The sequence below is a fragment of the Eretmochelys imbricata genome, chromosome 6, assembly GCF_965152235.1.
Source record: "Eretmochelys imbricata isolate rEreImb1 chromosome 6, rEreImb1.hap1, whole genome shotgun sequence".
NCBI classification, from domain to species: Eukaryota; Metazoa; Chordata; order Testudines; family Cheloniidae; genus Eretmochelys; species Eretmochelys imbricata.
Window position 1 is genome coordinate 33,114,681 of NC_135577.1, and position 27,054 is coordinate 33,141,734.

A 27,054-nucleotide genomic window follows, 5' to 3' on the forward strand; every position below is an offset into this window, starting at 1 on the left:
AGATCTGCCTTCTCCCTAGTATGCTTACACTGTATGAAACAAGTGATGGAAGTGTAACATGCCACACATTTTGAAGAATTTCCACTATAATCCCAGAATGAGGAGAGCTGATGTATGCTGAGCAAGGGCCTGATCCCTTTGACCTCAATGGACTTTGGATCAGGACCCTATAAACTGGCTCTTTTCCTCTGAAACAGATCAGACGGTCGTGCTTAGGTATGTTTTTAAGTGGGATCTTCCTGCGAGGGAGGAGTGGTCATCTTTGCAAAGCTGTCACAGGGAATGATGACACTGAGGTTTGAGGTCTGTAGTTCTGTACATAGAGGATTTGATTATTGCCTGTTTGAAGGATAATGTTTGAAAGACCCAGGGATTAGGCTATTGGATAGGGGAAGGGTGATGTCAGAAAGATGGAGCTGTATCTGTGGAAACAAGAATAAATAAAAAAGAAATTTTGCTGTAGCAGGAGGTACATGAACCACTTCTATTCATCCCCGTTTACAGAATATCTTTAAAGCAGCTGAGCACTATTACATTGCTTTCACCTGAACACAGCTGTGCCGAACAACCTGCTGAAAGCATCCTCCTGGTGTTTGCACAGAACATAAACTAAAGCCTGAGAGCAATCCTCACCTCCTGAAAAGACAATGGTACATTCCTTAGATTGCGAATCCCAACTGAATCAGTGGCTGTGCATTTAATTCTGGTCCCACCTTGCATGGCTGTAGGTATCATTCAGCATCCTTGCCGTCGGTTGGTTTTCAGAGGCAGGTGTCTTCTTTTTAAAACAACCTTCTTGTCCATCCCTCTCATTAATTCTCACAGACAATCAGTGGCTGTGTGCAGGAAAAGCAAGAGATAACAGAAGTGCAGCAGCTGACACCCAGAGAATGGATGGTGTCAGTAGCAACAGGACAATGTCATACAGTAGATGGAGTTATGACAGGTATTGTATGTCTTAATTTTTTACCTTGCTTCTTTTTGCTATTGATAACCAAGGCAAAGCAAGTAGAAACTGAATCTGAGATCCCCTATTTTTGCCTTTAAAATCTGAATGATACTTTCGGAATATAAGTCTTCTAATTATATAGGCATGGCTTTTTCTGTTAGACTGGATGTTGCTTTGAAAATTAGAATGTTTGTTTCATCTATCTATTCTCGCAGAAAGTGGATTTATTTTCACCCGGGTAGCACAAGATAATTATTTTATTTGATGTGGGGAGAATCATTAGCTATTTGCATACAGATATTTCCTGGACTTTTTCAGCAAACACTTTGATCATTAGTTTGAAATACAATGACGAATGAGACAATTGTTCATACAGACCTATGAAAAGAGGCATTTGCTTGTCGATTCCATTCAGAGTTGATACCTGGGAATTAAATAATTTAAAATGCTGGAGCCTGAGATGTGCAGGTTTTCAGGACTTCAGGTGTTTGTGGTTGTGGTGGAATAGTGATACTTTCAGACAAGAAATTTGAAAAATTCTATATAACAAATGTGCAACATAGAGCTGGAAAATGCTGGTTTAGGTGTCCCAATGAGGCAGTTATAAATTAGACTGTATTTTGTGTCAAGTTGCAACTATTTACATTTTTTTATTCCTCCACCACAGAATGTGTAATGGTAAAATTTTGTCCCATTAATTTTCTTTTTATGTGGCTACAAGGTAACTTGCACAAGTAGAATTGAGCATGATTCATGATTATGACTGGATAGGTCTTTTAATAAAATACCCCCACACTTATAAAAACAATCTTTAAATCTGTAAATTGTACACTTGGGACTGGATTTATGTGCTAATAGGGCTGTCACTACAGTGAGTCAGTGTGACAAAAACAATCATCAGAAATAATCCTTGAAAGGTTTATGAACTGAAAAAACAATGCATTGAATGGCACCCACATTGCCTGTGTGTGTAAGGTCACATGGTTTATACACACATACACGGTATGTACTCATTAACTTTGTGACTGAAAATCCTATATACATCAATAGAAGATATATGAATATCATTTTATGTGTCACAAAATGTGTTCCAGATCATGTGGAGGAGAGTGGAAATGTGTGTATATGTATGTGTATATATAGGTATATTTATGCAAACACACATAAGAAAGGATGAGTTATACAACATGTTGTTGTGTTTGTATGCATATATTCCTGTCCCCCCCCATAGAAAGCAGACACCTTCTTGTCTCTTATGCCATGTCCTAAGTAAAAGCATCACAGCACCATGATATACTTGATTCTATTCCATGTATGCCAAGTTTTGCAGCTGTTGTTATATTTTAATCCTATAGTGTATGTAACAGAAATTTCAAGAGAATTAGTCTTAGATGTGTTTTCTTTGTGGCAGTGTGTTTGCTTTAACCACATTTACAGCTTGAGTCAGTTATCCAGTTCACTGTCACAGAAATGAAAACTGAAAAGTCTCTATTGCTATTGATTAGCATTGCATTCAGTATGTGTGCTGTACTCATTTCTGCCTCGTTTCTTTGCTCTCTGAATTATATTTTGGGGAAGAAATGCAATAATTCCATGTCTCAATTGCACAGCTTCCAGATTGTTATGAAAAATTTCAGAAACACAAGGTATATGAGCCAATGCCTGTGTAATTTTATTCTCTCCCAGTTGCTAATGCTGGAAGGTTGAGGAATGAATTGCTGCTTTTTCAACCATATCTCCTTGCTGAAAAATGGTGCACAGTTGTTTTTGTACATTGAAACTGTCTTCCTACATCTATCTACAAGAAGATGCCCAGTACAATTATAAAAAAGATTACTCCTCTCTAATATAAGAAACCTCATTGTGCTGTTTGTATTTGAGGCACTGTACATGATCCATTTTTGTTGATCTCATTGAATGCAAAAAAAAAAAAGCTGTCGGGAGGAGATTACTTATTTCTGTTAGCATAAAAACATCTCAAGGAATAAGCAGGTTCTAGTCATGCTAATATAGTGTCCTTTGTTCCTGTGGCTCTTTTGGGTTGCTTGTTACATTTATACAAATGACCAACCAGGCTGGAAGTTAATGAGGAATTGCTCAACATAGGTCTGTGCTGTTTCTCCTCTTGTGAGAAATGCACCAAACATAAGTATACAGTGTGTTCCAAATGTACTCTTTTTATAGACTTTCCCCAACTCCCCCATTTTTACATCGATCTTACATTTTCCTTCAGTTGTGCATCTTGGAATTTCTACCCCAAGCATTCAAAAATCATGAGTCAGGTCCCCCCAAAAGCAAGAGACTGTCGTAAAGATCATTACACTTAAAAACCACGGGAAGTATTTTTTTAATTTGCCTTTTGAATACTTAGGGTGCAGTCAGGTCATATTGTCAAGCTTTTCTCTGCAACCAAGAGGGCGAGAAAATTACTTTAAAAAAACACCAAAAGCTGTGATTCTCCTTTAATCACTTGCCAACAGGAACTGGGGCTTTAAGAAACAAACTAAATATGTGAGACTCATGATGAAATCATGAGAGTTGGACACCTGGTGTAGGGGGAAGTTAAAGTTCTTCTAGTCCTGATAACTAACGTATAACTTATTTCTACTCTGGGGAGGCAGCATGACCTTGGGCAAGTCACCTCACCACTCTCTGCCTTGGTTTCCCCATCTGTAAAATGGAGATACTGATTTAATTTGTAAAGCACTTTGAAATCTGCCGATGAATAGCACTATACAACCCTTAGGTGGTGGTATTGCTCCTTCCAAAACTATCAAAAAGTAAAATAAACTCCACAATATATTTCAGCGAGGAGAGGAAAGAGAGGAGATCTGTTACTAAACTACTGCCAATTATCATGAAACATTATGACTGGCTATCCTGGTAACTTCTTGTTCCCAAGATAAGTGGACCACCGTACCGCAAAAATATAAAGGCTCTTTTAAAAAACAAACATATGCAACAAACCTTATGTGATTGACTCCAGGTCTTTGCTATTCTGTAAGAAACATTTTATGGTCAATAATGTGTATGAAAAGTCAGTCTAGTGATCTGAGCAGAGTCAAGCCAGGAACTCCTGAGTTCCAATCTCAGTTTGGACACTGTCTCCTGTGACCTTGTGATCCTGGGTCAGGGTATGCCTGAACTGCAATCACAGAGCATAATTGCAGCACATGTAGACATACCTGAGCTAGCTTTAATTTAGCTAGCTTGGGTACTGAAGTAGTGAAGCCACAGCTGCATAGGCTAGCTGCCTGCGTAATTACCCAGGGTTCTGGGCAGAATTGTATAGCCCACATGAAAGCCTGGGCTGCTGCAGCTTCACTGTTCCAGTGCCTGAGCGAAGTACATTAAAGCTAGCTTGGGTATGTCTACATGAACTGTCAGCACACTCGGACTTCAGTGTAAACATTCTTTCTGTTTCCCCATCTGTAAAATGGGATAACAATACTTATCTCCCTCCTAAGGAGGTTAGGAAGATTAGTTAATGTTTGAGGAGCTCTGTAGGTGATAGTTATTGTGACATTTCTCATTCTTTTTACTCTGGATTTCGCTGTGCTCTGTGCTCTTTTATATTTTATTTTAAGTTAGCAAGCTTAAAGAGTGATTTCGGAGAGAGAAGAAGGGTCTTCAGAGGTAGTACTAGAGCAATAATCAACCTTAATAGGTTTCCTTCCCACATCTACTTAATCATAGGGGTTTTCCCTGCTGTGAATTTTGGTTAGGTCTCATGGCGCATGCAATAGCTTTGCAGATAGGGGACTCCTTTTGAAGTTAGCTGTGATGTGATTTCAGAGAGTTTTTAGGAGATATTAAAATTATATAGGTTCCGGCTAGAATGTCTGAGATGGGAGATTCCCAGTAGCAGTGGGGTTGGCAGCAGTAAGGCAGGGATAGGCGTATCGATCTCCCCAAATCACATGATTTGGGATTAGAATGCAAGATCCAGCTCTGCCATTGACTCACTGAGGGACCTCACACAAGGCACTTCTTCTTTGTCTCAGTTTCCCTATATGTAAAACAAGGCTTTTCATACTTACTCTCCTCACAGGGGTGTTGTTGGGATGAGTTAATATTTGCACAGTACTCTGAACAATCAGTGCTGAGTATTGCTATTACCACATTTAAATATCATCATTTGTTTTCTGTTGGGGATAAACAGTAAGTATTTTGATCATCAAAAGCTGCTGTACATACTTTAATCATGGGACAACTTAATTCTTATTGTGGGTATTCATCTGCAAATTTTTAGTCAGAGTTTTCAAATTTAGTCATTGGAATTACAATTTACAAACTCCTTACCCACTACTTTGAAGAATTACTCCATAGAAACAGTACTGCTAATTCCTGTGTGTGCCCTATGGACTAGCTCCCAACTGTTCCTCCTTTAGGAAAGATGTCATTTTAGTGGTAAACCTATCTCTGTTCCACATCCATCTTGTGGTAACCTCACATTACTGTAAATGAACTTTGTAATACCAAGATATAGACCAGGGTGGACAAAAATTGATGATTGAAAAAAAAATAAGATGTAAAAAAAATTTTGTATTTTTTAAATTTAAACGCATTTTTCATTTAAAAAAATAAGCCTGTTTAAAATTAAAATTCAAATAAACAATTTGTGTTTAAGGGCTAAAATCATTTAAATTAATGAATTAAATAAAAAAATAATATTAAGCGGGGCATGTTTGCTGATGAAGTTTTAAAGGAAGTCAAACCACTGTACTAATCCAAGCCACAGGCTAAGCACCTGAATCCACAATTTGTTGAAGTGCTAAACCAGCTTCCGACAGCAATAGCAGGTATTTTCTTCTTTTCAGTTTATTCAACAAGTTCAGTTCAATGACTAGTTCATTCAAAGATAAGGAACTAATTGGAAATTGGGGAAAAAAGGAAAGCTTGTTTCTAGTCACCATGTCCTTCAAGATTTTAGAACTAGTAGACCCCATCCTCTCAAACCTCATTTTTATTCATAGAATGGGAGAGGAAAACAATCAGTTCATTAACTACAGATGATGATAGTTGTTTTTATTATTTATTTTGTATTATTGTAGCACCTAAGAACCTAATCATGGCCAGGATATACTACTTCCTTTTTTTAATAATCAATTTTAAATGCAAAACATGGTTTAATAATTTTTTTTAAGTATACAGAACATTTAAGGTAGCTTCATTTAACTAATAACAATTTTAAAAAGTGGGTTCGGTGCATTTTTAATTGAATTTCAATTTTCATTTAAAGGGAGCTTGATACAAACCCCAAGCAAAATTAATAATCTAGTAACTAAATGCATAATTCAACACTTTTTGTGGCATTAAAAATTTAAATATTAAGAATCTGAATAAATGTATGTTAAACTATAGAATAGCTTAAATAAATGTGTATAGATAAATGTATCCTCCTCATCAGCGAAAAGAAGTTCCATGTTTAGTGTAATGGCTATATTTAGTTGCAAGTCAACGTGTTAATAGTTACCAACCAGTGAGAATCAACCTTTATTTTGGAAAATAACTAGAGTGTACAAATGCAAAACAACATTAAAATGGATACTTTAAATCAAGGTTTCCTGCTTACTCATTTAAATCATGGTTAAAATCGGTGATTTAAATTGCTGTAATTTAAATTAATCCACCCTGTTATAGACCATGGTTTTTGCTAAAAGAAATTAATCCCAGATTGTCTAAAATTTCTTGTACTAATCATTTAATGTCCTTCAGTTCAGATGATGTCCCAAATCATTGTACTAGATGACGTGTGTGCGTGTGTGTGAGAGAGAGAGATTCAATTAAGGACTTGATTCAGGAAGGAAAGTTGTGTGTAGTATCACAAGCATACAACATCAAAGACGTTTTTCTCCATGGATCTTTCTTTAATTACAGATTGTAAAGAGCCTGATGCTGCAGTATTTGGAAATCTAAAACACGAATGGAGGTCTGGGTCCAAAATATGCAGTTCCCATAGGGTCTGGAGCAATTAATTTAAAGAGGCACTCCAAGTATTTACATATTAGCTATCAATTTTTGAGCACATTAAAAAGAGGAGGGGAGGAACCATAACACCAAGCTAGGAGTCATCTGCACTGGTTACTGAAAATCATAGAATCATAGAATATCAGGGTTGGAAGGGACCCCTGAAGGTCATCTAGTCCAACCCCCTGCTTGAAGCAGGACCAATTCCCAGTTAAATCATCCCAGCCAGGGCTTTGTCAAGCCTGACCTTAAAAACTTCCAAGGAAGGAGATTCCACCACCTCCCTAGGCAACGCATTCCAGTGTTTCACCACCCTCTTAGTGAAAAAGTTTTTCCTAATATCCAATCTAAACCTCCCCCACTGCAACTTGAGACCATTACTCCTCGTTCTGTCATCTGCTACCATTGAGAACAGTCTAGAGCCATCCTCTTTGGAACCCCCTTTCAGGTAGTTGAAAGCAGCTATCAAATCCCCCCTCATTCTTCTCTTCTGCAGGCTAAACAATCCCAGCTCCCTCAGCCTCTCCTCATAAGTCATGTGTTCTAGACCCCTAATCATTTTTGTTGCCCTTCGCTGGACTCTCTCCAATTTATCCACATCCTTCTTGTAGTGTGGGGCCCAAAACTGGACACAGTACTCCAGATGAGGCCTCACCAATGTCGAATAGAGGGGGACGATCACGTCCCTCGATCTGCTCGCTATGCCCCTACGTATACATCCCAAAATGCCATTGTACAGGTTTATACCCATTCACTGCCATCTGCAATTAAATAAAAACTTGCTATAAAAGAATCAGAGCGGCTGCTCAGAGAAATAAAGCACAACTCCATTTGTCATGTGGTACACAAACTATTTTAAATAAAATACAAGTGTCCATGTTTCCAGGAACTTGGAGGAGAGTTTGGCATTTCTGAAGTGGGCTGATTACTTGTTAGGAGAGAAGAAGTACAGTCTTACCCACAGGACACTCATTCTTAGAATGACTTACTCACAATATGCACTGAGTTCTGATTCTACCTGAACTAGGCTGTCAGCCTGTTTCCCAAGCTTTCACATTTCTGTTGCATATAAAAACCCTGGTCCCAGGTCAAAGCTAAACCTATTCTACCATCAGCTCTCCTTCAGTTCTCCATGCTGAGCATGCTTTTGGCCAAGACTATCTTTGGTTCTAAACAATTTTGCTTCCCTCTCCTTGCCAATCTGTCTAGGATTGTCTTTCTAATAGAAGATCAGATTTTGCTCGCATCACTGACACGATGTGGTTCTTTTCTCTGCAAGAAGTTGCCGCTGAAACCAGTGGGACTAGTTACACAGTAAGGCCTTAAAATGTACACTGGTTTAAATAAATCAGTATTTATAAATAAATCAGTTTCTTATGGCCATCACTTCAGTTAGATGAATGGGACAGCTCAGTACTCTTCTGGCTGACCTACCATTTACTGTATTCAGTAGAGATAAGGTTATATTGTGTTTTCCATCCTTGCTTCTCCCTAAGGTCTCTATGGAATACCGTATTAATCAAGAGATCCGCCTACCAGTGTTTTACCCAAAGCCTCCAGAGAGACCAGCCTACATACACTTGACGTCAGAAGGGCTCTTACCTTCTACTATAACAGGACTAAAACCTTTCAGGCCTCTCCTAGTTTATTTGTACCATTTACAGAGAGGATGAAGGGACACCCTATTTTCACTCAAACTGTCAAAGTAGGTTTTGGGCTGCATTTTAGCCTGTTATGACTCCGCTGGGATGCATCTCCCTGACAGAGTGACCGCACGCTCACAAGAGGTCATAGCACATGTAGAGCTCTACTGAAAGACCTTCCCATAACAGAAATCTGTAGGACTGCAGCTAGGTCTTCCCTCCATGCCTTTGCCAAATCCTATGCCATTTTACTAGATGATTCTATCTCTGAACTGTCTTGGACTTGCCTTCACAGCGCCCTCCTCGTCGTTGATTTATTGCTTGGGAGTCTCCTGTGGTGGAGCATCCATAGGGGTGTGTACTCAAAGAAAAAGGAGAGGTTACTTAACTTACAGTAACTTGAGTTCTTCAAAATTTTGTCCCTGTGGGTGCTCCACCTCCTTCCCTTCTGCTTTTCAGTCAAGAAAGAACTAAGGGGCAGCGGGCCTGCACCTCCTTGTATGCACTTGTTTAGAGGCACAGGGTGCTTCTCTGTGCAGGCCCATGGATGGTGCTCTTGCTCTGCACTCTACAGTTGAGAGCCCACCATGCACACATCCTATGGTGAAGCACCCACTGGGACAAAACATCTCAAACTCAAGTTATTGTAAGACAAGTAACCTCTCCTTCCCCCGAGGGCTGTACCAAGTGAGGTGAGTTTGGGGCTCTATAGAAACTCTGTTAACTGAAGTGATACGCTGAACGTGTGTCACCTTTGTGCCCTGGCCCCATACAACCGCTGATGAAGGCCTTTCACGTTCGAGGCAGTGTTGTTTGGCTGCAGAATGCTTAATTTATTTTTTAACCTTAATATTATATTAAGACTAGGGTTTTTATATTTATTTATTTTGCAAGAAATATGACTGAAATACAGCTGCAGAGACCTTTCCAGGGTGCAGCGTTTTTTAAAGCTGCCTTGAGACAGTTCATGTACCAACCTGTGGTGCAGAATAAATGAGGCACATTATTTTCAAATGACTTGGCTTCTTGATGTTGTTTCAATTTGGTTAGAGCTGGGATTCAATAAGATGTAGGATTTGTAATTGGGTCCAGTTTCTGAAAATCATTTCAGAAGAGAGTCATCCAGTACCTGTAACACTGTGTCAGATCTAGGCGAGTTTACTGGAAAGGTGCAGTCAGAGTGAGTTCAAAGAGAAACGAATGTGAACCAGGGCCTGGAGGGACTGATTAATAGAGAAATATGAAAGCACTAGCTAGGTATAGCTCAGCTAAGCAATGCCTTTGGGGAGAGCATAAATCTGCAAATAGTTGTGGGGTAAAATAAAGAGGGAGATGAGTTATTTAGGATGACAGAGAACTACAATTAATGGAATGAAAATCTGAAAAGGAATAGGCTAAAATCAGGAAAAACGTCTTGATAGTGAAATGTGTGATAGAAAAACCTTGCTGGGAAGTTTGTGGAAGTCACATCCCTGGATACATTGAAAATGGTATTGGACAAAATACATCCATCCTGAATGACCCAATAGGTCTCCATTTCTAATTTCTGTGATGCTATGAAGATTTTTAAAAACTCTCAAATTAATTGACTGATAATTTAATAGTCAGACATGTGAGTTGGAGCAGGAGGGAGGAATATTTAGAAATTAGTTTACTTCCAAAGAAACATCAGCTGACAAAGTTGTGTAACTGCCAATAAATAGGGTAACAACCTTCTGTTTAAAAAAAAAAAAAGGTCATCATGTGGCTTCACGGTGAACAGAGGGCCCAAAGCAGACAGGGCTGAGCAATTTTACTGACTGAAAGTTGCTGTAATACAGAATTATAGAAATACCTTAATTGACCTTTTCAGCCTCATCTAACACAAGAGGAGAGATTCTCCAGTGTTTTATCGAGTCCAGAGTTTACTCAAGTGATGAGGCTTCCACCACTTCCTTTGAGAGGCTGTTCCAGAATCCCAAAGTCCTTTGCGTTCCACAATGCATTGTGGTCTCTCAATGCTTAGTTTACATCTCTTCAGACAATTTGTAATCATAGTATGCTTCACTTCCCATCTTCAATTATTCAGTGGTGAGGCTGCCACTCCCTGTTACACAGATGCTGTATTCCACCCTAGAAGTGGCTGAAATTCCAAGGTGGGTGAACTGGTTTATATGTATGCAAATTGCTTCCCCCTTGCCTGGAAGTTATTCAGTTGGTTAATGGGCTTGATTTGGTTTTCAGTTATCTCCAAATATGTCCCAAAAGGAAGGTGTCCTTTATGATTCGGAGTTCCAAACAAAATGAAACCTATCATGAATAAATAAGTGACAGCCCTTTTCTTTTAGTTAGTGGAAAACTACTGGCGGTATATAGATTAGGACTGAAGTAAGAATTTATCACTGGGTGTAATCAGGCCAGACCTGTTGCAATTTAGGGTTTCTTGCAGTTAAGAATGTAAGAATGGCTATACTGTGTCAGACAAATGGACCATCTAGCCCAGTATCCTGTCTTCCACCAGTGGCTGATGCCAGATGCTTCAGAGGGAATGAATAGAACAGGGCAAATTATCAAGTGATCTATCCCCTGTCATCCAGTCCCAGCTTCTGGCCATCAGAGGGTTAGGGACACCTGGAGCATGGGGTTGTGTCCTTGACTATCTTGGCAAATAGCCATTGATGGACGTGTCCTCCATGAACGATCTAATTCTTTTTTGAAACCCGTTATACTTTTGGCCTTCACAACATCTCCTGGCAACAAGTTCCATAGGTTAACTGTGCATTGTGTGAAGAAGTACTTCATTTTGTTTGTTTTAAATCTGCTTCCTATTAATTTCATCGGGTGACCCCTAGTTCTTGTGTTATGTGAAGGGGTAAATAACAATTTTCTATTCACTTTGTCCACACCATTCATAATTTTATAGCCTTCTCCACTTAGTCATCTCTTTTCTAAGCTGACAGTCCCAGTCTTTTTAATCTCTCCTCACGTTCCATATCCGTAATAATTTCTGTTGCCTTTCTCTGTACCTTTTTCATTTCTAATATATCTTTTTTGAGATGGGATGACCAGAACTGCACTCGGTTTTCAACGTGTGGGTGTGTAATGATGCTGGTTCTGGTGGGAACCAACTGAGAGTATCAATTCAGGACAAATTGCTTGAAGCAGGGCAGTTACAGCCCAAGTCTGAGGTTTCTATGCACACCAAGGCAAACCAAACCGCCAGACAGAGAGGACTTCTGTTTTACCTCACTGGCTAACCGCAAGTCACAAAAGCAATTTCCTTAGACACTCCAGTTTCCCAGTATCACCACCAGTGCCACTCATTATGGGGACAAATGGTTATGAAAACGAATACCCCAGTAAAAGAAAAAAGGTTCTCTCAATCCCAAAGGACGAAGCCCCAGACCCAGGTCAATATACGAATCAGATCTTACCCACAAATCACGCTGTTGCCAATCCTTTAGAATCTAAAGGTTTATTCATAAAAGGAAAAAGATATAGATGAGAGCTAGAATTGGTTAAATGGAATCAATTACATAGAGTAATGACAAAGTTCTTGGTTCAGGCTTGTAGTAGTGAGGGAATAAACTGCAGGTTCAAATCAAGTCTCTGGAGTACATCCACAGCTGGGATGGGTCATCAGTCCTTTGTGTAGAGCTTCAATTTGTAGCAAAGTCCCTCCAGAAATATGAATCAGGATTGAAGACAAGATGGAGATGAGGCATTAGCCTTTTATAATCTTTTCCAGGTGTAAGATCATCTTTGTTCTTACTGTAGAAAATTACAGCAAAATGGAGTTTGGAGTCACATGGGCAAGTCCCTGCATACTTTGCTAAGTCACAAGGCGTTTCTGCCGTCTCTCAATGGGTCAATTGTATAGCTGATGGTCCTTAATGGGCCATCAAGCAGGCTAGGCAGAGTTGACACCAACTTGTCTGGGGTGTCACCCAGAAGCATAGCATAAGTTTGAAATGCAGACAGTATAGAGCCAATATTTATAACTTCAACTACAAAAATGATACACACATATAGACAGCATAATCATAACCAGCAAACCATCACCTCTCCAAAGATCCCTTACACGACAACCTTTATACAATATTTCCTGCAAATAAATAAGTGGTTGCAACAGTGATCTATACAGTTACAGATTTTGTCAATAATGTCACAGGGTGTACCATGAATTTATACCAAGTATTTGTCTTACTATGTATACCTTTCCTAATGGTTCCTACTGTTCTGTTAGCTTTTTTGCCTGCCACTGCACTTTGAGTGAATGTTGTCAGAGAACTATCCACAATGACTCCAAGATCTTTGTGTGGGAACAGCTCATTTAGACCCATCATTTTCTAAGTATAGTAGGGATTATGTTTGCCAATGTACATTACTTTGCACTTGTCAACATTGATTTGCATCTGCCATTTTGTTGCCAAGTCACCCAGTCCTGAAAGATCCCTTTGTACCTCTATGCAGTCAGCTTTGGACTTAACTATCTTGAGTAATTTGGTACCATCTACAAATTTTGCTACCTCACTGTTTGCCCTCTTTTCTAGATAATTTATGAATATGTTGAAAAGCACTCGTTCCAGAATAGATCCTTGGGGCACCGCATTAGTTACTTCTCTCCATTCTGAAAACTATGCATTTATTCCTACCTTTGTTTTCTGTCACTGAACCAATTACTGATCCATAAGAAGACCTTTCCTGCTTAGTTTGCTTTGGTGAGGGACCTTGTCAAAGGCTTTCTGAAGGCTACTGTGAAATTAGATTGGTATTGGTTGTGATGCTGATAAACTGACCCTAGTGTCAGCTTGAAGATGAATTAGGATCTAAATGTAACCTACATTTGTGGAATGACACTACTCTAGGACTTAGTGACCATGTGTATGATAGAGTGGATTAAAGACATGTACAACCCTATTATATAAACAAAATGCATCCTTTGGGCAAATTTGTCTTCCTAATTCAAAATATGGATTTTCACTTGCATATTCTCCACTCATTGTGGGTGCCGTAATGCCAGTGGGAGCTCAAGTGCAGAATATGCACTAGAGATACATAATGAAAATCCCAGAGGAGATTTCTGCCTTTGATTGGAATTCATGCAGCCTTCTCTGACGTAATGAGATTTTGGGTGAATTAGCTCACTGACTGCCATCCCTAGTTCTGCCTGGAGCCTCCCTTCTCTCTTCCATCCCCAACCCCAGTCCATCAAACTGCATAATCTTCTCCATGGTTTTTAAAATACAGAAATCTGTTGGTCTTCAGAATGCTTTTGGAACACTGGAAAGAGCATGTGCCATGGTGGTGTTTGTGAAACCCTTTTTTTCAATGGTTTCTGTGAATTTTGAAGCCTAAATCTTAGAACTGTAAGAACATTTTTTTTCTTGCAAATTGTCCCTTTTCCCTTTGTCAGTCTGTCACTAACACTGACGTCAATTGTCAGGCATAGTGAGATATATATTAAATTTGACAGCATCAAATAGTTTGTCTGTAAAACTTTAATAGGGGCATGGATACCTCTAGGTGCATTTGCAGACCTAGTGCCTCTTTATCAGATATTTCATTTACCAAATCATTCAAGTTTACCTTCACATTTGCTGTCCGTTCACATCTCAAACTTGATACTACTGAATATAATTTTTGAACATATCTATGGCATAAGAAGAGTAATGTTGCAGTATATTTTAGTGTATATGACACAGATTTTTTGAATGGGAAATGGGAGTTTATAATCTTTAAAGAAGGTGTTATGCTGAACTTTGTGGGGGTGGTTATAAAATTAGGGTAGCATGGCTGCTGTGAATCCAGCAAGGAGTGATGGTAGTCGTTAAGGGTTATTTGACTATGCGGAACAGGCTGGACTCCTTAACTGTTCATTTGCAGTGCTTTTTGTGTTTGGGTTTATTTGAATATGAAACTGAAAGGGCCTATTCAGTAGTCCAGACCTATAAGCCCATAGAAGTCCATACAGCTGGAAGGGACCTCGAGAAGTCATCAGGTCCAACCTTCTGCGCTGTGGCAGGACCAAGTAAACCTAGTCCATCCCTGACAGGTGTTTGGCCAACATGTTTTTAAAAACCTCCAATGATGGGGATTCTACAACATCCCTTGGAAGCCTATTCCAGAGCTTAGATAGAAAGTTTTTCCTAATATCTAACCTAAATCTCCCTTGCAGCAGATTAAGTACATTACTTCTTGTCCTACCTTCAGTGGATGTGGAGAACAATTGCTCACTGTGCTCTTTGTAGCAGCCCTTAACATATTTGAAGACTGTTATCAGGTCCACACTCAGTTTTCTTCAGTTAAACATGCCCAGTGTTTTAACCTTTCCTCATAGGTCAAGTTTTCTAAACCTTTTATCATCTTTGTTTCTCTCCACTGGACTCTCTCCAATTTGTCCACATCTTTCCTTAAGTGTGGCACTCAGAATGGACATAGTACCCCCGCTAAAGCCTCACTAGTGCTGAGTGGAGTGGGACAATTACCTCCCATGTCTTGCATACATCACTCCTATTAATATACCCAGAATAATAGCCCTTTTTGCGGCTGTCTCACATGACTGACTCATATTCAATTTATGATCCGCTATAACCCTCAAGTACTTTTCAATAGTACTACCAACAACTAGTTTTTCCCCATTTTGTAGTTATACATACAATTTTTTTTTACTTCCTGTGTGAAGTACTTTGCACTTACCTTTATTGAATTTCATCATTGATTTCAGAACAATTCTCCAATTTGTCAGGGACATTTTGGATTCTATTCCTGTCCTCCAAAGAGTTTACAACCCGTCCAAGCTTCGTGACATCCACAGTTGTATAAGCATACTCTCTCATCCATTATCCAAGTCATTAATGAAAATTTTGAATAGTACCAGAACCGGGACTGTCCCCACTAGATACACCCTCTTAGTTTGACAGTGAACCATTGATAACTACTCTTTGAACCTGGTCTGTCAACCAGTTGAGCAGTCACTTCATAATTCAATCTAGACCACATTTCCCTAGTTTGCTTATGAGAATGTCATATGGAATTGTGTCAAAACCTTAGTAAAATCAGGTGTATCACATTTGCTGCTCCCCCACATAGCCACTGGGCCAGTAACCCTGTTAAGAAGGAAGTTGGTCTGGCACAGATTGTTCTTGACAAATCCATGTTGGCATTCCTTATAACCATATTACCCTCCAGGTGCTTACAAACTGATTGTTTAATAATTTGTTCCAGTATCTTTACAAGTATCAAAGTTAGTTTGGTCTATAATTCTCCTGTTCCTCTTTGTTCCCCTTTTTAAAGATAGGTACTATATTTGCCCTTCTCCAGTCATCTGGCACTTCACCCATCCTCTAAGCATTCGCAAAGATAAATGCCAACATTTCCAAGATAGCTTCAGCTAGGTCCTTAAGCACCCTAGTATGAATTTCATCAGGCTTGACTGCATCTAACTTATCTAAATATTCTTTAACTTGATCTTTCCCTGTTTTGGCTTGCATTCCATTTCCTCTTGTTAATATTAATTGTGTTGAGTATCTGGTCACCATTCCCTTTTTTAGTGATGACTGAAGCAAAATAGGTATTAAACACCTCAGCTTTCTTGATGTCATCAGTTATTAGCTCTCCTTCCCCAGTAAGCAAAGAACCTATACTTCCTTCATCTTACTTTTGCTCCTAATGTATTTAAGAACCTCTTATTGTCTTTTATGACATTTGCTAGGCGTAACTCAATTTGTGCTTTAGCCTTTCTGATTTTGTCCCTATATGCTTATGCTATTCTTTGTACTCATACTTAGAAATTTGTCCGTGTTTCCACTTTTTGCAGGATTTCTTTTTGGTTTTCTAGTTATTAAAGAGCTCCTGATGGAGCCATATTAGCCTCATACATTCTTCCTAACTTTCCTTTACATCAGGATAATTTGTAGTTGTGCTTTTAATATTGTCTCCTTGAGATACTGCCAACTCTCCTGAACTCCATTATCCCTTGGATTTTCTTCCCATGGGACTTTCACTACCAGTTCTCAGAGTTATTTAATATCTGATTTTTAAGTTCATTATCCTTATTCTGCAGCTAACTGTTTCCTTTTGTTAGAATAATGAAATCATCATTTCATGATGATTTTCACCCAAATTTCCTTCCACTTTCAGATTTGTTACCTGTTCCTCCCTATTTGTCAATCAAGCTTAAAATGGCTATCCCTCTTGGTTACTTCATCCAATTTCTGGAACAAAAAGTTGTCCCCAATACATTCCAAGCTCTAATTGGAAATTTTGTGTTTTGCCATATTGCTTTTCCAACAGATGTCTGGGTTGTTAAAGTCCCCCATTACTACAGGTCCTGTTTTGGATATTTATTTGTTTTAGAAATGCCACATCCACTTCCTCTTCCTGATTTGGTGGTCTATAGTAAACTCCTACTATGATATCACCCCTATTTTTTTTTACTGCTTTTCTCTTTACCCAGAGACTCCCAACTGCTCTGACTGCCTTCTGGACCGCTGAACAAGTGTATATGTTCTTAATGTATAATGCTACTGCTTCACCCTTTTTACCCTGTCTTTCCTGAACAAGCCATACCCCTCTATATCAATAATCCAGTCATGAGACTTATCCCACCAAGCCTCTTTGATGCCTATTAAGTCATAATTCAGCTTATGTACAAATACTTCCAGCTCTTCCTGGTTATCCCCCATACTCCTTGCATTTATGTATAGATATCTAAGAGGTTGAGCAGACTCCTGCACTGATTTCTCTCTTGTTGCTTGTATGACCCTACTGTAATTTTCCATGTCCCTCAACCCCAACATCTAACCCTCTGTTCAGGTCATTCTTTTTATATTTACCTGTGGGCTTTTGTCTTCTCCCTTTGAATCCAGTTTAAAGCCCTCCTCACTAGGTTGGCAAGTCGGTGCATGAAGATGCTCTTCCCCTTCTTGGTTAGGTGGACTCCATCTCTTACCAGCAGACCATCTTCATGGAACAGCATCCCATGGTTGAAGATTCCAAAGCCCAGCCATGCATTCATCTCCTGGATGCACATATCCCCGCTAGTCCTGATCCTCAACAGAGAGGATGGACAACAACTTAAATGCTTGTTTGACCAGAGGCCAAAATTTGGATCAAGGTTTGGGTTCAGATTTCAACCACTCCATAAAGTCAATGTGAGTTCAGATTTGGGGTTCCAGTATGGTCCATTAATGGCCTTACATGCAAAATTTGGATGAGGGTTTGCGGGTGAATTTTGAAAACAGCCTCCCCGCCCCCAAGTTTAGATTAGAAATTCTGTTTCCAGTATTAACTATATGGTTATCCCAGTGGGTGTACTGCAACTGAAAGAGAAGGGGAGTCCTCCTTACTTTGGGTGAGAAATTTCTGGCAATACTGGTATCCTTAGTGACTTTTTCTGCTGTAAAAGCTGACAGTTATATTCATATTTTATATTTGTGTGCAAGAGAGCGGCTAGTAAAAAAGATACCCAAGGGGAAAATAATCTTACTGTAGCTGAACTGATTTTTTTCTTCAAATTAGTTAAAAAAAATTCAGAGACGAACCCAACTCCATTCTTGTGCCTTCACATGTCAAATGTGCTCGAGTGTTCACAGCTAGCTTATGCAGAGCAAAAGCCTTGTTTATGAAAGCATTTAGTATGTGCCTAAGACCATCCCTAAGCATTTTCTTAGGTGCTGGTTTGAATAGAGAGACTTTCTTGAGCCAGGTCCAGAAAGAGGCGTTTTCAATGGATCACTGACATAACCATTAGGGAAGAGATTTACAGAAAATTATAACTTTTCCACAGGTTTTTGAGCCCTACTAACGAATGTAAAAGAAATGTGTATCCCAACCAAAGAGTTTCTATAGGATGGTTTAAAATGATTTTGGAAAGAATTGGATAGGGAATTATATCCTTTTGGTTGTCTACAAAGCTCTAATAGTAGTTTAGTCTGTGTTAAAGATTCTATAGCAGTTTTCCATGTGGGAGCGTTAAGGGTATGCACCATTTTTTGAAAAAGCACAATGGGGAAGAATGGGAATGGGGGCTGACCTCAAATTAAACTATCTATTAAGTACCTATTTGTATGTTATATTGAGATGTTGTGTGTGCTTACTGTATTTGATCCATGAGCAGTTAATATACAATGTATAGTTTTAGCAGACTTTAAGAAGCCATCTCTCCCTTAAGATAAAATAAAGGATTGATAGGGAAGTCCTTTTAAGGCAAGCATTGTTATGCAGCATGCATTTTAGGTGATCTGCTTTGTTAAAGCATCTTTCTGTGTTGATAGATCTAGTCTTTGCACTAGTAGCACGGACTAAAGAGATGGTATGTTGTGTTTGAAGGCCTTAGTTTAGTACTCACTAACTGCTTATGTTCATCCACAATATTAAAATCTTTGACTTTTTGTTGCAGTATTGTTAATTGTTTCTGAACCAAACCCCATGTCTTAATGACACAAGAACAGGTTCTTCTGTGTCCCTTTGGTATGAAGTGCTGCTGTCACAATTACAATGATTCAGGTCCATGCTTGGGGAAATGGCTTCCTTCTGAGCTTTCCAATGCCATTCGTGAACAGACTGGTGCATAAATGACTGTTAATTATCTCCATTCTTATCAGGATAAGAGAGACTTTATCCAACACTAGAATTCACAGCATGTTACCACAGATACACTGTTTACACAGAAAACAAGATCATCTCAAACTCATTATTACCTTCTGGTTTCCTTATCACCTGAGAGAGCAATTCGATATGAAAGATTCACCTTCATATTACCAGCGCTCCTGTACCTAAGATGATTAGAACCCCAAAACAATCAGCTAATAGTCAGTCATGCAATCTCCTGCAACCGCACAGGGTAACTAGAAAGATATGCTACAGCAACACATGGTGGAAAAACACCACAACTAGTACAGTTTGAGTCATACGCAGACACCTAGCACAGCACAGGGAGACGTTCTTCCCCAGAGAGGCTGTGAAAGTGCACAGAAGAGTAAATAAAAGTAATGGAACCTCTTTAAGATGAAACTGGAAGCTGGGGTAAACAATAAATAGATTAGGTGTTTACCACTTAGCAGTTCCTTGGTATTGCAATATGTGATGGGAAGGAAATGCCAAACAGTCCACGTGAGATAATTACAGTGGGATAAAAATGGCTACAGGATGAGCAGGAAAGTTGCACAGTGATGACCATTTTAATCACTTGAAAGTAAATAGATTAGTATCCACTGACATTAGTAGTAGCCATTTCTGTCAGTATGGGCTGTTGAAATTGGATTGCCATCCTCTGTTAGAGAACATCTTGAAATACAAATTAAGTAGGATTAGGTCCCATCTTCTGCTTCTCACAGAGAAAAGAGAAGTTTGACATCAGTCTAATTAGCTCTGCAGACTATAGAAGTGGCATTTTTCATCAGAAGTTGAAAGATAGAGAGTCTGAAGAATTTGAAGTTTAAAATGAACTGAGCTGCTTAACGTATTTTAATTACAAATAGTGGTAAAAAGTTCACCCTCCTCTAGAAAACCTTTTTTCGGGGATGGAGGGAGGGGAAGAATTTGTCATTTTAAAAAGAACAGAATTCTAATGTGTGTGTGGTTTCACAGGAAGGAAACAGCTACCCTTGCTTTCCAAGGATTCAACCTCCTTATGCCATCCTGTGTGGCCTGTGACCTGAAGTTTTTAAGAGTCCCCAGAACTCCTGATATAGTCCTGCCATCCTGTTGGTTTTACTGGAGGGTTTTAGGGCAGTATGTAGATCATCTTAAACCAACAGAGATCTTCAGGTCTGAGTCTGGGAGGGGGTGTGTGTGTGGAAGGTACCATTAAAGAAGGCACTACAACTGTTAAAATCATGGGTCAAGCTTGCACAGTACTGAGGTAAGAGGTAAACACTGAGACTGCAGATTTCTGTGGTGGGGAACTTACTGTTGTCATTTTTATGCTTTTTGGTTCTCTTATCAGCTCTGAATTTCTTGTACTTACCTTTCTCCAGGTTTACCCTAGGCCTCTTACCTCTCGCCTTTCTCTTTCATGCTCATCCCTTCTGATTCAATGGCTGTTTACCCTCTACAAGAGACTAGGCTGCTGGCATCAAACATCAATAATAATTCTGTGGCAGCTTCCCCAGTGGAAGGGTCTGGGCCATTCAGTGGTGGTGATCACAGAACAGTTAATTTTGTTCAGATGTACCCAGATCTTGGATTAGTTGTCATGTGGAAGGTTGAATCATCCTCTGAGTTAAACCTGTGCCATTCTCCTAGCATGTTAACTGGTAGTTGGATGAAGCAACATAAACTTTAGACATTAGTCATCTTCTGAAACAATGTCACCTTGTGGCAATGTACAGATGTAGTCATCTGCAAGCTTTGCGGTGGCCAGTCTTTCAATTGCTTGGCCATTGCTGACTAGTTATATTTATCCTTGATGGATTAAAAATACCAGAGGACTTTTCCCCAGTAATTCGAATCCCATTTTAATAATTATACATCTTTGCTACTGGAATAAACCAAGCAATGAAATTCTGGAACGTAAAACTGCCCAGCTTCTTTTTGTGGAATCTGCTTAATAAAAAAGACAACAGTGCATGAAAATAACATTTTTGGTTTGCCATTTACTAAGTGTTTGGTCAAAAGCAAAGGGTACAGTGGCTGGGTTTATATGGTGCCATTAAATTATGATGGGCAGTAAAACATTTTATCAGCGTTGTGAGCTGTACATTTCATTCTGAATGGTAAGTCAGGCTGATATAAACAGATGTCAGTTCAGCCTGTAAACAGAATTTATAGTAGTAGGAGTATGATCAAGCATCAATGCAGTATGAGTACTGGATGTCATCACTTTAATTTTTCCAGCTGGAGGAAAAGATTCCTTATCTAATTGGACAAGATTCAAAATCTTTAATGTCATACTTCAAACATAACAAAGCACAATTCATAGGAATACCAGTCAGCAAATGGAGATGTATTTAATAAGACTATAAACCTAGTCTAGCTATCTGTATAGGTAGGTAAAGAATAAAATAGATGGATTTTCATTAGCTGTTATTATTAATCCAATAGAACTTTTAGAATTGAATCTTGCTTTGCCAGACTCATTAAGGGTTTTATCCTGAGAGGTATTGAGCACCTGCAGTGGGAGTCAACTTGCTAACTGCTAGATCAGGGGTGTGCAAACCACAGCCCAGGCTGCATCCAGCCCTTCAGACATTTTAATCCGGCCCTCAAGCTCCTGCCAGGGAGCGGGGTCGGGGGCTTGCTCCGCGTGGCTCCCAGAAGCAGTGACATGTCCCTCCTCTGGCTCCTATATGTAGGGGAAGCCAGGTGGCTCCTCACGTTGCCACCAGCAAATGAGGCCAATGGGAGCTGCAGGGGTGGGACCTGCAGGCAGGGCAGCGCTCAGAGCTGCCTGGCCCCGCCTCCGCATAGGAGCCAGAGGGGGGACATGCTGCTGCTTCTGGGAGCTGCTTGAGGTAAGCGTTGCCTGATGCCTGCACCCCGAGCCCCTCCTGAGCCCCACCCCTGCCCTGATCCCCCTACCACCCTCTGAACCCCTCAGTCCCACCCTCCTGAACCCCAGAGTCCTCACCCCCACCACCCACACCCCAACTCCCTACCCCAGCCTGGAGCCCCCTCCCGCACCGTGAACTCCTCATTTCTGAGGAACCCGCAGCTGGAGCCCTCCCCCCTCCCCCACCCAACCCCCAATTTCGTGAGCATTCATGGCCCATCATACAATTTCCATACCCAGAGGTGGCCCTCGGGCCAAAAAGTTTGCCCACCCCGAGGTAGATGATGGGGGGAAAATATAATGGTCTAGACAAAAATTGCATTATTGGCACTGGATAGGGTGGGAATGGGGGAAATTTATTATATGTATATCAGACATAATGGCTCCCAAGTAGAGCTGGGTGAATAATTTGTAAGTTTATTATTTTTCAGAACGCCAACAAAACAAGATTTCATTTAACCAACCTGAACATTTTCAGGTTTTTTGGTGAATTGAAAAAGTTGACAAATTTCTTTTCAGGTAGAATGAAATGTTTCGTTTCTGGGCTTTTTAAAATCTCTTAAATAAAAATAAAGGACTAGATTCACAAAGGAGGAGGTTACCCAGCAGCCCAGTGATTGGAGCATTCCCCTGGGATGTGGGAGACCCAGGTTCAAGGTCCCTCTCTAGAGCGGCGACTCCAACCAAGGTCTCCCACCTTCCAGGTGAGTGCCCTAACCACCAGACTGCTGGGTACTCTGAGGAGGTTCTCCATCTCTCCTATCAAAGTTGTTCCAGTTGGATTATTTGTACTTGGAGCAGGGACTTCAACTTGGGTCTCCCCCAATCCAGATGAGTCCTCTAATCTCTGGGCTATAGAGTCTCACTCTCCCCCAATTCAAGTCTGTTCAATAAGACAAATGGGAGAGACTCACCTCGGACGTGTAGTACAGTAGGGCTGTATAAGAAAAGCAATTGCACCTGCATTGACCAGGATAAAATTGCAAGGGAGGGTGCTCCTCATTTTGCAGGGCATAAAGAGCCAAATTCTGCACTCCCAAATCAGTCAAAACACTCAGTAAAGCTTTTGAGAATTTTGCCTGTGTAGGACTGCAAGAAGCAGCTCCAACTGCTGTAAATAGGATATCACACGTGGGATAATTGATCTCTTCTTCTTATTGGGTATGCGAGTGTGTCCCAGCCAAGCTGTAAAAGCAAGAGCAAACTTGAGCTACAGTGTTACATTGTTTCTTGAGCCCAAGATATGTCATAGAGAGAAAACCAGGACACTTTGGTGGTCATATTAAGAATTCTTTTGCTCTGTTATTTAATATGTGAAACTCCTCAGAGCGGATACACTCAGAAGACAGCACTGCATTAGTATCTTCCTTAAAAGCCCTCCTTTTGCCATCTGATCAGTCAGTAAGTGAATTTAATATTTTTGAACCTACCGAAAGAATCATGAGTCTTGCTGGCTGTGAGTCTTCAACCTCATTCTCAGACTGGTGTGCCTTTGCTGGATGGTGTGTTTTAGACATCAGTTGTGGTGATGAAGAATTGGATAGTACTCGTGGAGCTAGAAACTTCTACTGTACATTCTGTATAGCTGTTGTTTTGGTAGCCTGGCCTTTTGTATTTGTACTGAGCGATCATGGCAGATAAACTTACCTGTTTAAAACAAAAATTGGCTGATGAATCCAGTCTTCCTATGTTCCAAAGGGGTGTAAAATAGACCACTGAAATCAAGATCATGTAGTGAAAGATGCTTTGATAGACATTGTTCCACTGAAGACTTGGGGCTTTTGTTTTTGTACATTACACACAAGATATGTATAGGAAAAAAGATACATTACACAAACCACTATAGAATGAGATAAAGTAAAATTTTTTCTAGGGTTCAAGGATGAGTGAAAGTGTGTAAATTTCACTCAACTTTGGCTAAGATTAAGGTCGCATTCAGCTCTCATCTATCAAACAAACCAAAAGCCCCAAACTTGAGAAGACTTATGCATGTGCTTAACTTTATATAGCATGACTAGTCCTACTGAATGAAGTTGATAGGACAACTTGCAATATGCAAAGTATGTGAATAAGTCTTTTCAGGACTGTAATCTAAGGGTGTAACCCATGAATCATAGAAGATTAGGTTTGGAAGAGACCTCAGGAGGTCATCTAGACCAACCCCAGCTAAATCATCCCAGCCAGGGCTTTGTCAAGCCGGGCCTTAAAAACCCCCTAAGGATGGAGATTCCACCACCTCCCTAGGTAACCCATTCCAGTGCTTCACCACCCTCCTAGTGAAATAGTTTTTCCAAATATCCAACCTAGACCTCCCGCACTGCAACTTGAGACCATTGCTCCTTGTTCTGTCGACAAAGAGAGAAGGTCCCAGACTGGGCTCCAGCCCAAGCCTGGATGTATACACTGCAATTTGATAGCCTTGCAGCCCAAGCTCTGTGAGCCTGAGCCAGCTGACGCAGGCAAGTTGCAGGTGTTTTATTGCACTGTAGACGTACCCAGAAGGTCCTGAGTCTGCAGCAAGATCTACTCATTTGGATCTTTATATCTTTGCTGAGTCCCATTAAAGTCAATGTCTAAAACTGGAAATGATCTTCTCTTGTCACACCTGGTGTGCACTTGTGCCATGAATATTCTCATGGAGGTTACTACATAAAATTTGGAGACATCACCCGGAGCCATTGGGTCATGAATGTACCATTTTGATGGTTATATGTCAGATGCCTGTGGGGTATTGACGGGATAATGAAGCTCCCAATTTAGCTTATGCAATACAAAATGAATTGCAAATGGACTGCAAAATGCTGCTCTCTCAGCATGGCCTGCCTGTTTCCTCTAGAGTTTCAAAGGTAGCTGGAATTTAAAGGGGTAAACACAGGTCCCACCAGTTGCTTCATGACAACTGGCCACCATGTTCATCATTGCTCTGGAGGCAGCCTGCATGCTTTTAATTAACTCTTTTATATGAAACTGAGGAGGAAGTCTGAATTTATGGAGAATGTTGTTCTGTTTGTACACAGACTTGTTTGCCTACTTTAAAAAGCAGTTCCCAGTAGATCAGACGTTTCCCTCAAAAGGGTTTTCTCTTACCCTGGGTACTGTCGGGTGTGATGTTTGCAGAAGATGAATTTGATTTCTTTGAACTAGAAAAAGACAAGATCAGATAAAATAATGGCTCATATGTGAGAGCCAGTAATAGGCTTTCATGTCAATATCTGTAAATCTCTCCAGGATATGAAGTTGTAGCAGATACAACCATTTTAGTTTTTACCCAAATGTTATATCGCACTTATTTGCAGGGCTGTAAATTTTTCTTTTTTTCAGTGCACTGCTTTGCTTGGTTGTTCTATTTGGTTAGGAGTTCTTAGTACATGACGGGTATTTTGTATAAAATATATGGATTATGGACCAGATCCACAGCTGGTGTCAATGAACATAGCCACTGAAGTCAATGGTACTTCACTGATTTACATCAGAGAAGGACAGGTCCTATATTTCTTTATTCAAACTGAAATCAAATAGCTTTTTCGTATGGCTTATTTTTAGGTGGCCAGAGTCAGTAGTTATGGCTATGAAATACAGTAGGTTGGTGAGTTTGTCTGCTTATAGTGTTGGCAACTGGGAGTCAGGACTCCTGGACTCTCTTCATTGCTCTGCCTCTGACTTGGTATGTATCAAGTCGCTTGACTTCTCTGTAACTTGTTTTTTTCTGTCTGCATAATATATACAGTGTTAGCTCATGGGGAGTTGCAAGGCATAATTCATTTCTGCTCATGCATTATCCTGTGCCCGGTGCCAAAAGATGGTATGTAGGTGAAAGGTAGTTATTATTCAGTTATATAAATCTTTAAACTTCTTTTAATGTTATGTTCACCTGAGAATAAGCCACTTTGTGGCTTAGAGTTCAGTGTACATAGCACAAATGGGAACATTTCAGTTACACCACTGGCCCAATAAATTAAGACATGAAGGAGAGGGATAAACAACATTCTGCAATACACATCACAATCACTGATACTGTTCAGAGTTCTCTGAAGCACTTTCCAGAGAGAAGTTACCAATAACTACCTAGCATCCCCCTACTTGTTATCTGCTTCTACTCTCCTAGCCAATAGCCTTGGGCTATCTAATGCAGGTATGAAGAAATCTAGGGTGACCATATTTCCCTTTGCTGAATACGGAACACCTGGTAAAATTACTTGTATTCAGGCAAGTTCAATGGCAATCAGAACTGTGCAGTACAAACGTTCAAATTAATATCAAGTTGACTGAGCCCCTGTTAAAAAGAAATACGGCGTAGTTGGATTCTTTTTATTAACCTTCTTCTCTTTAAGACTTTAGGGTTCACATGGGGAGGAGTGACACCCCCCATCCTTTGCCCCCCAGCTCCCCACATGGGGAGAGATTATATATATATATACACACACACACTCTCCCCCCTACCCCACTCTTGCACTGTGGGGCAGGGGGTGTCTTTTGACCTGACCCTCCATGCCTGGCTGGGCCCCTGCGATGGACCCACCTCTCCTCATACCTGGTGCAGCATCTTCCCAAGGTGTGGGTGCACACAGGGTCACGTGACCCCATTCCCAGATTTTTGCCAGGGTTCACACCAGAATGTGGTCACTAGGAGCCTTTTGGCACTGTGCAGGAGGGAGGGAAGTGATGGGAGCTACTTCCAGCTGCAGGGGATGGGGAGGAGGAGGAGAGGAAGGGATGACCTGGCCTGTGGTGTTGCAGAACTCATTTCTTCTCTTCTCTCCCTGCCCCCTCTTTGGCTGGAAGCAGCTTGTCCCTTCCTGCTCGCAGTGTAGAAAGGTGCCTAACACCTCCAGGCTGCTGGCCACCGACATAACCCAGCTGCCTCTTGTACCCTGGCTACAACATGGGCAGGAAGGGGTTAAGTCCTAAGGATGCATTGTGCACAAGGGCCCAGGGAACCTGACCGCAGGGGATTCAGTGAACTCGGCAAGAGAGATCGGCTCAGCAGGGGAGGGTGCCTAGGGGACAGAGCAGCCTGT

General features: G+C 40.4%; 1 protein-coding gene across 1 annotated transcript in view; it reads left to right on the forward strand.

The window, feature by feature from the left end:
- Positions 1 to 890: 890 nt before the first annotated feature.
- The window catches only part of TUB (TUB bipartite transcription factor), a 237,873-nt gene continuing 211,709 nt past the window's right edge, over positions 891 to 27,054 (forward strand). Inside the window, exon 1 of the mRNA XM_077820076.1 lies at positions 891 to 946. Coding sequence (XP_077676202.1) covers positions 891 to 946 — 56 coding nt within the window. The remainder of the gene's footprint in view (positions 947 to 27,054) is intronic.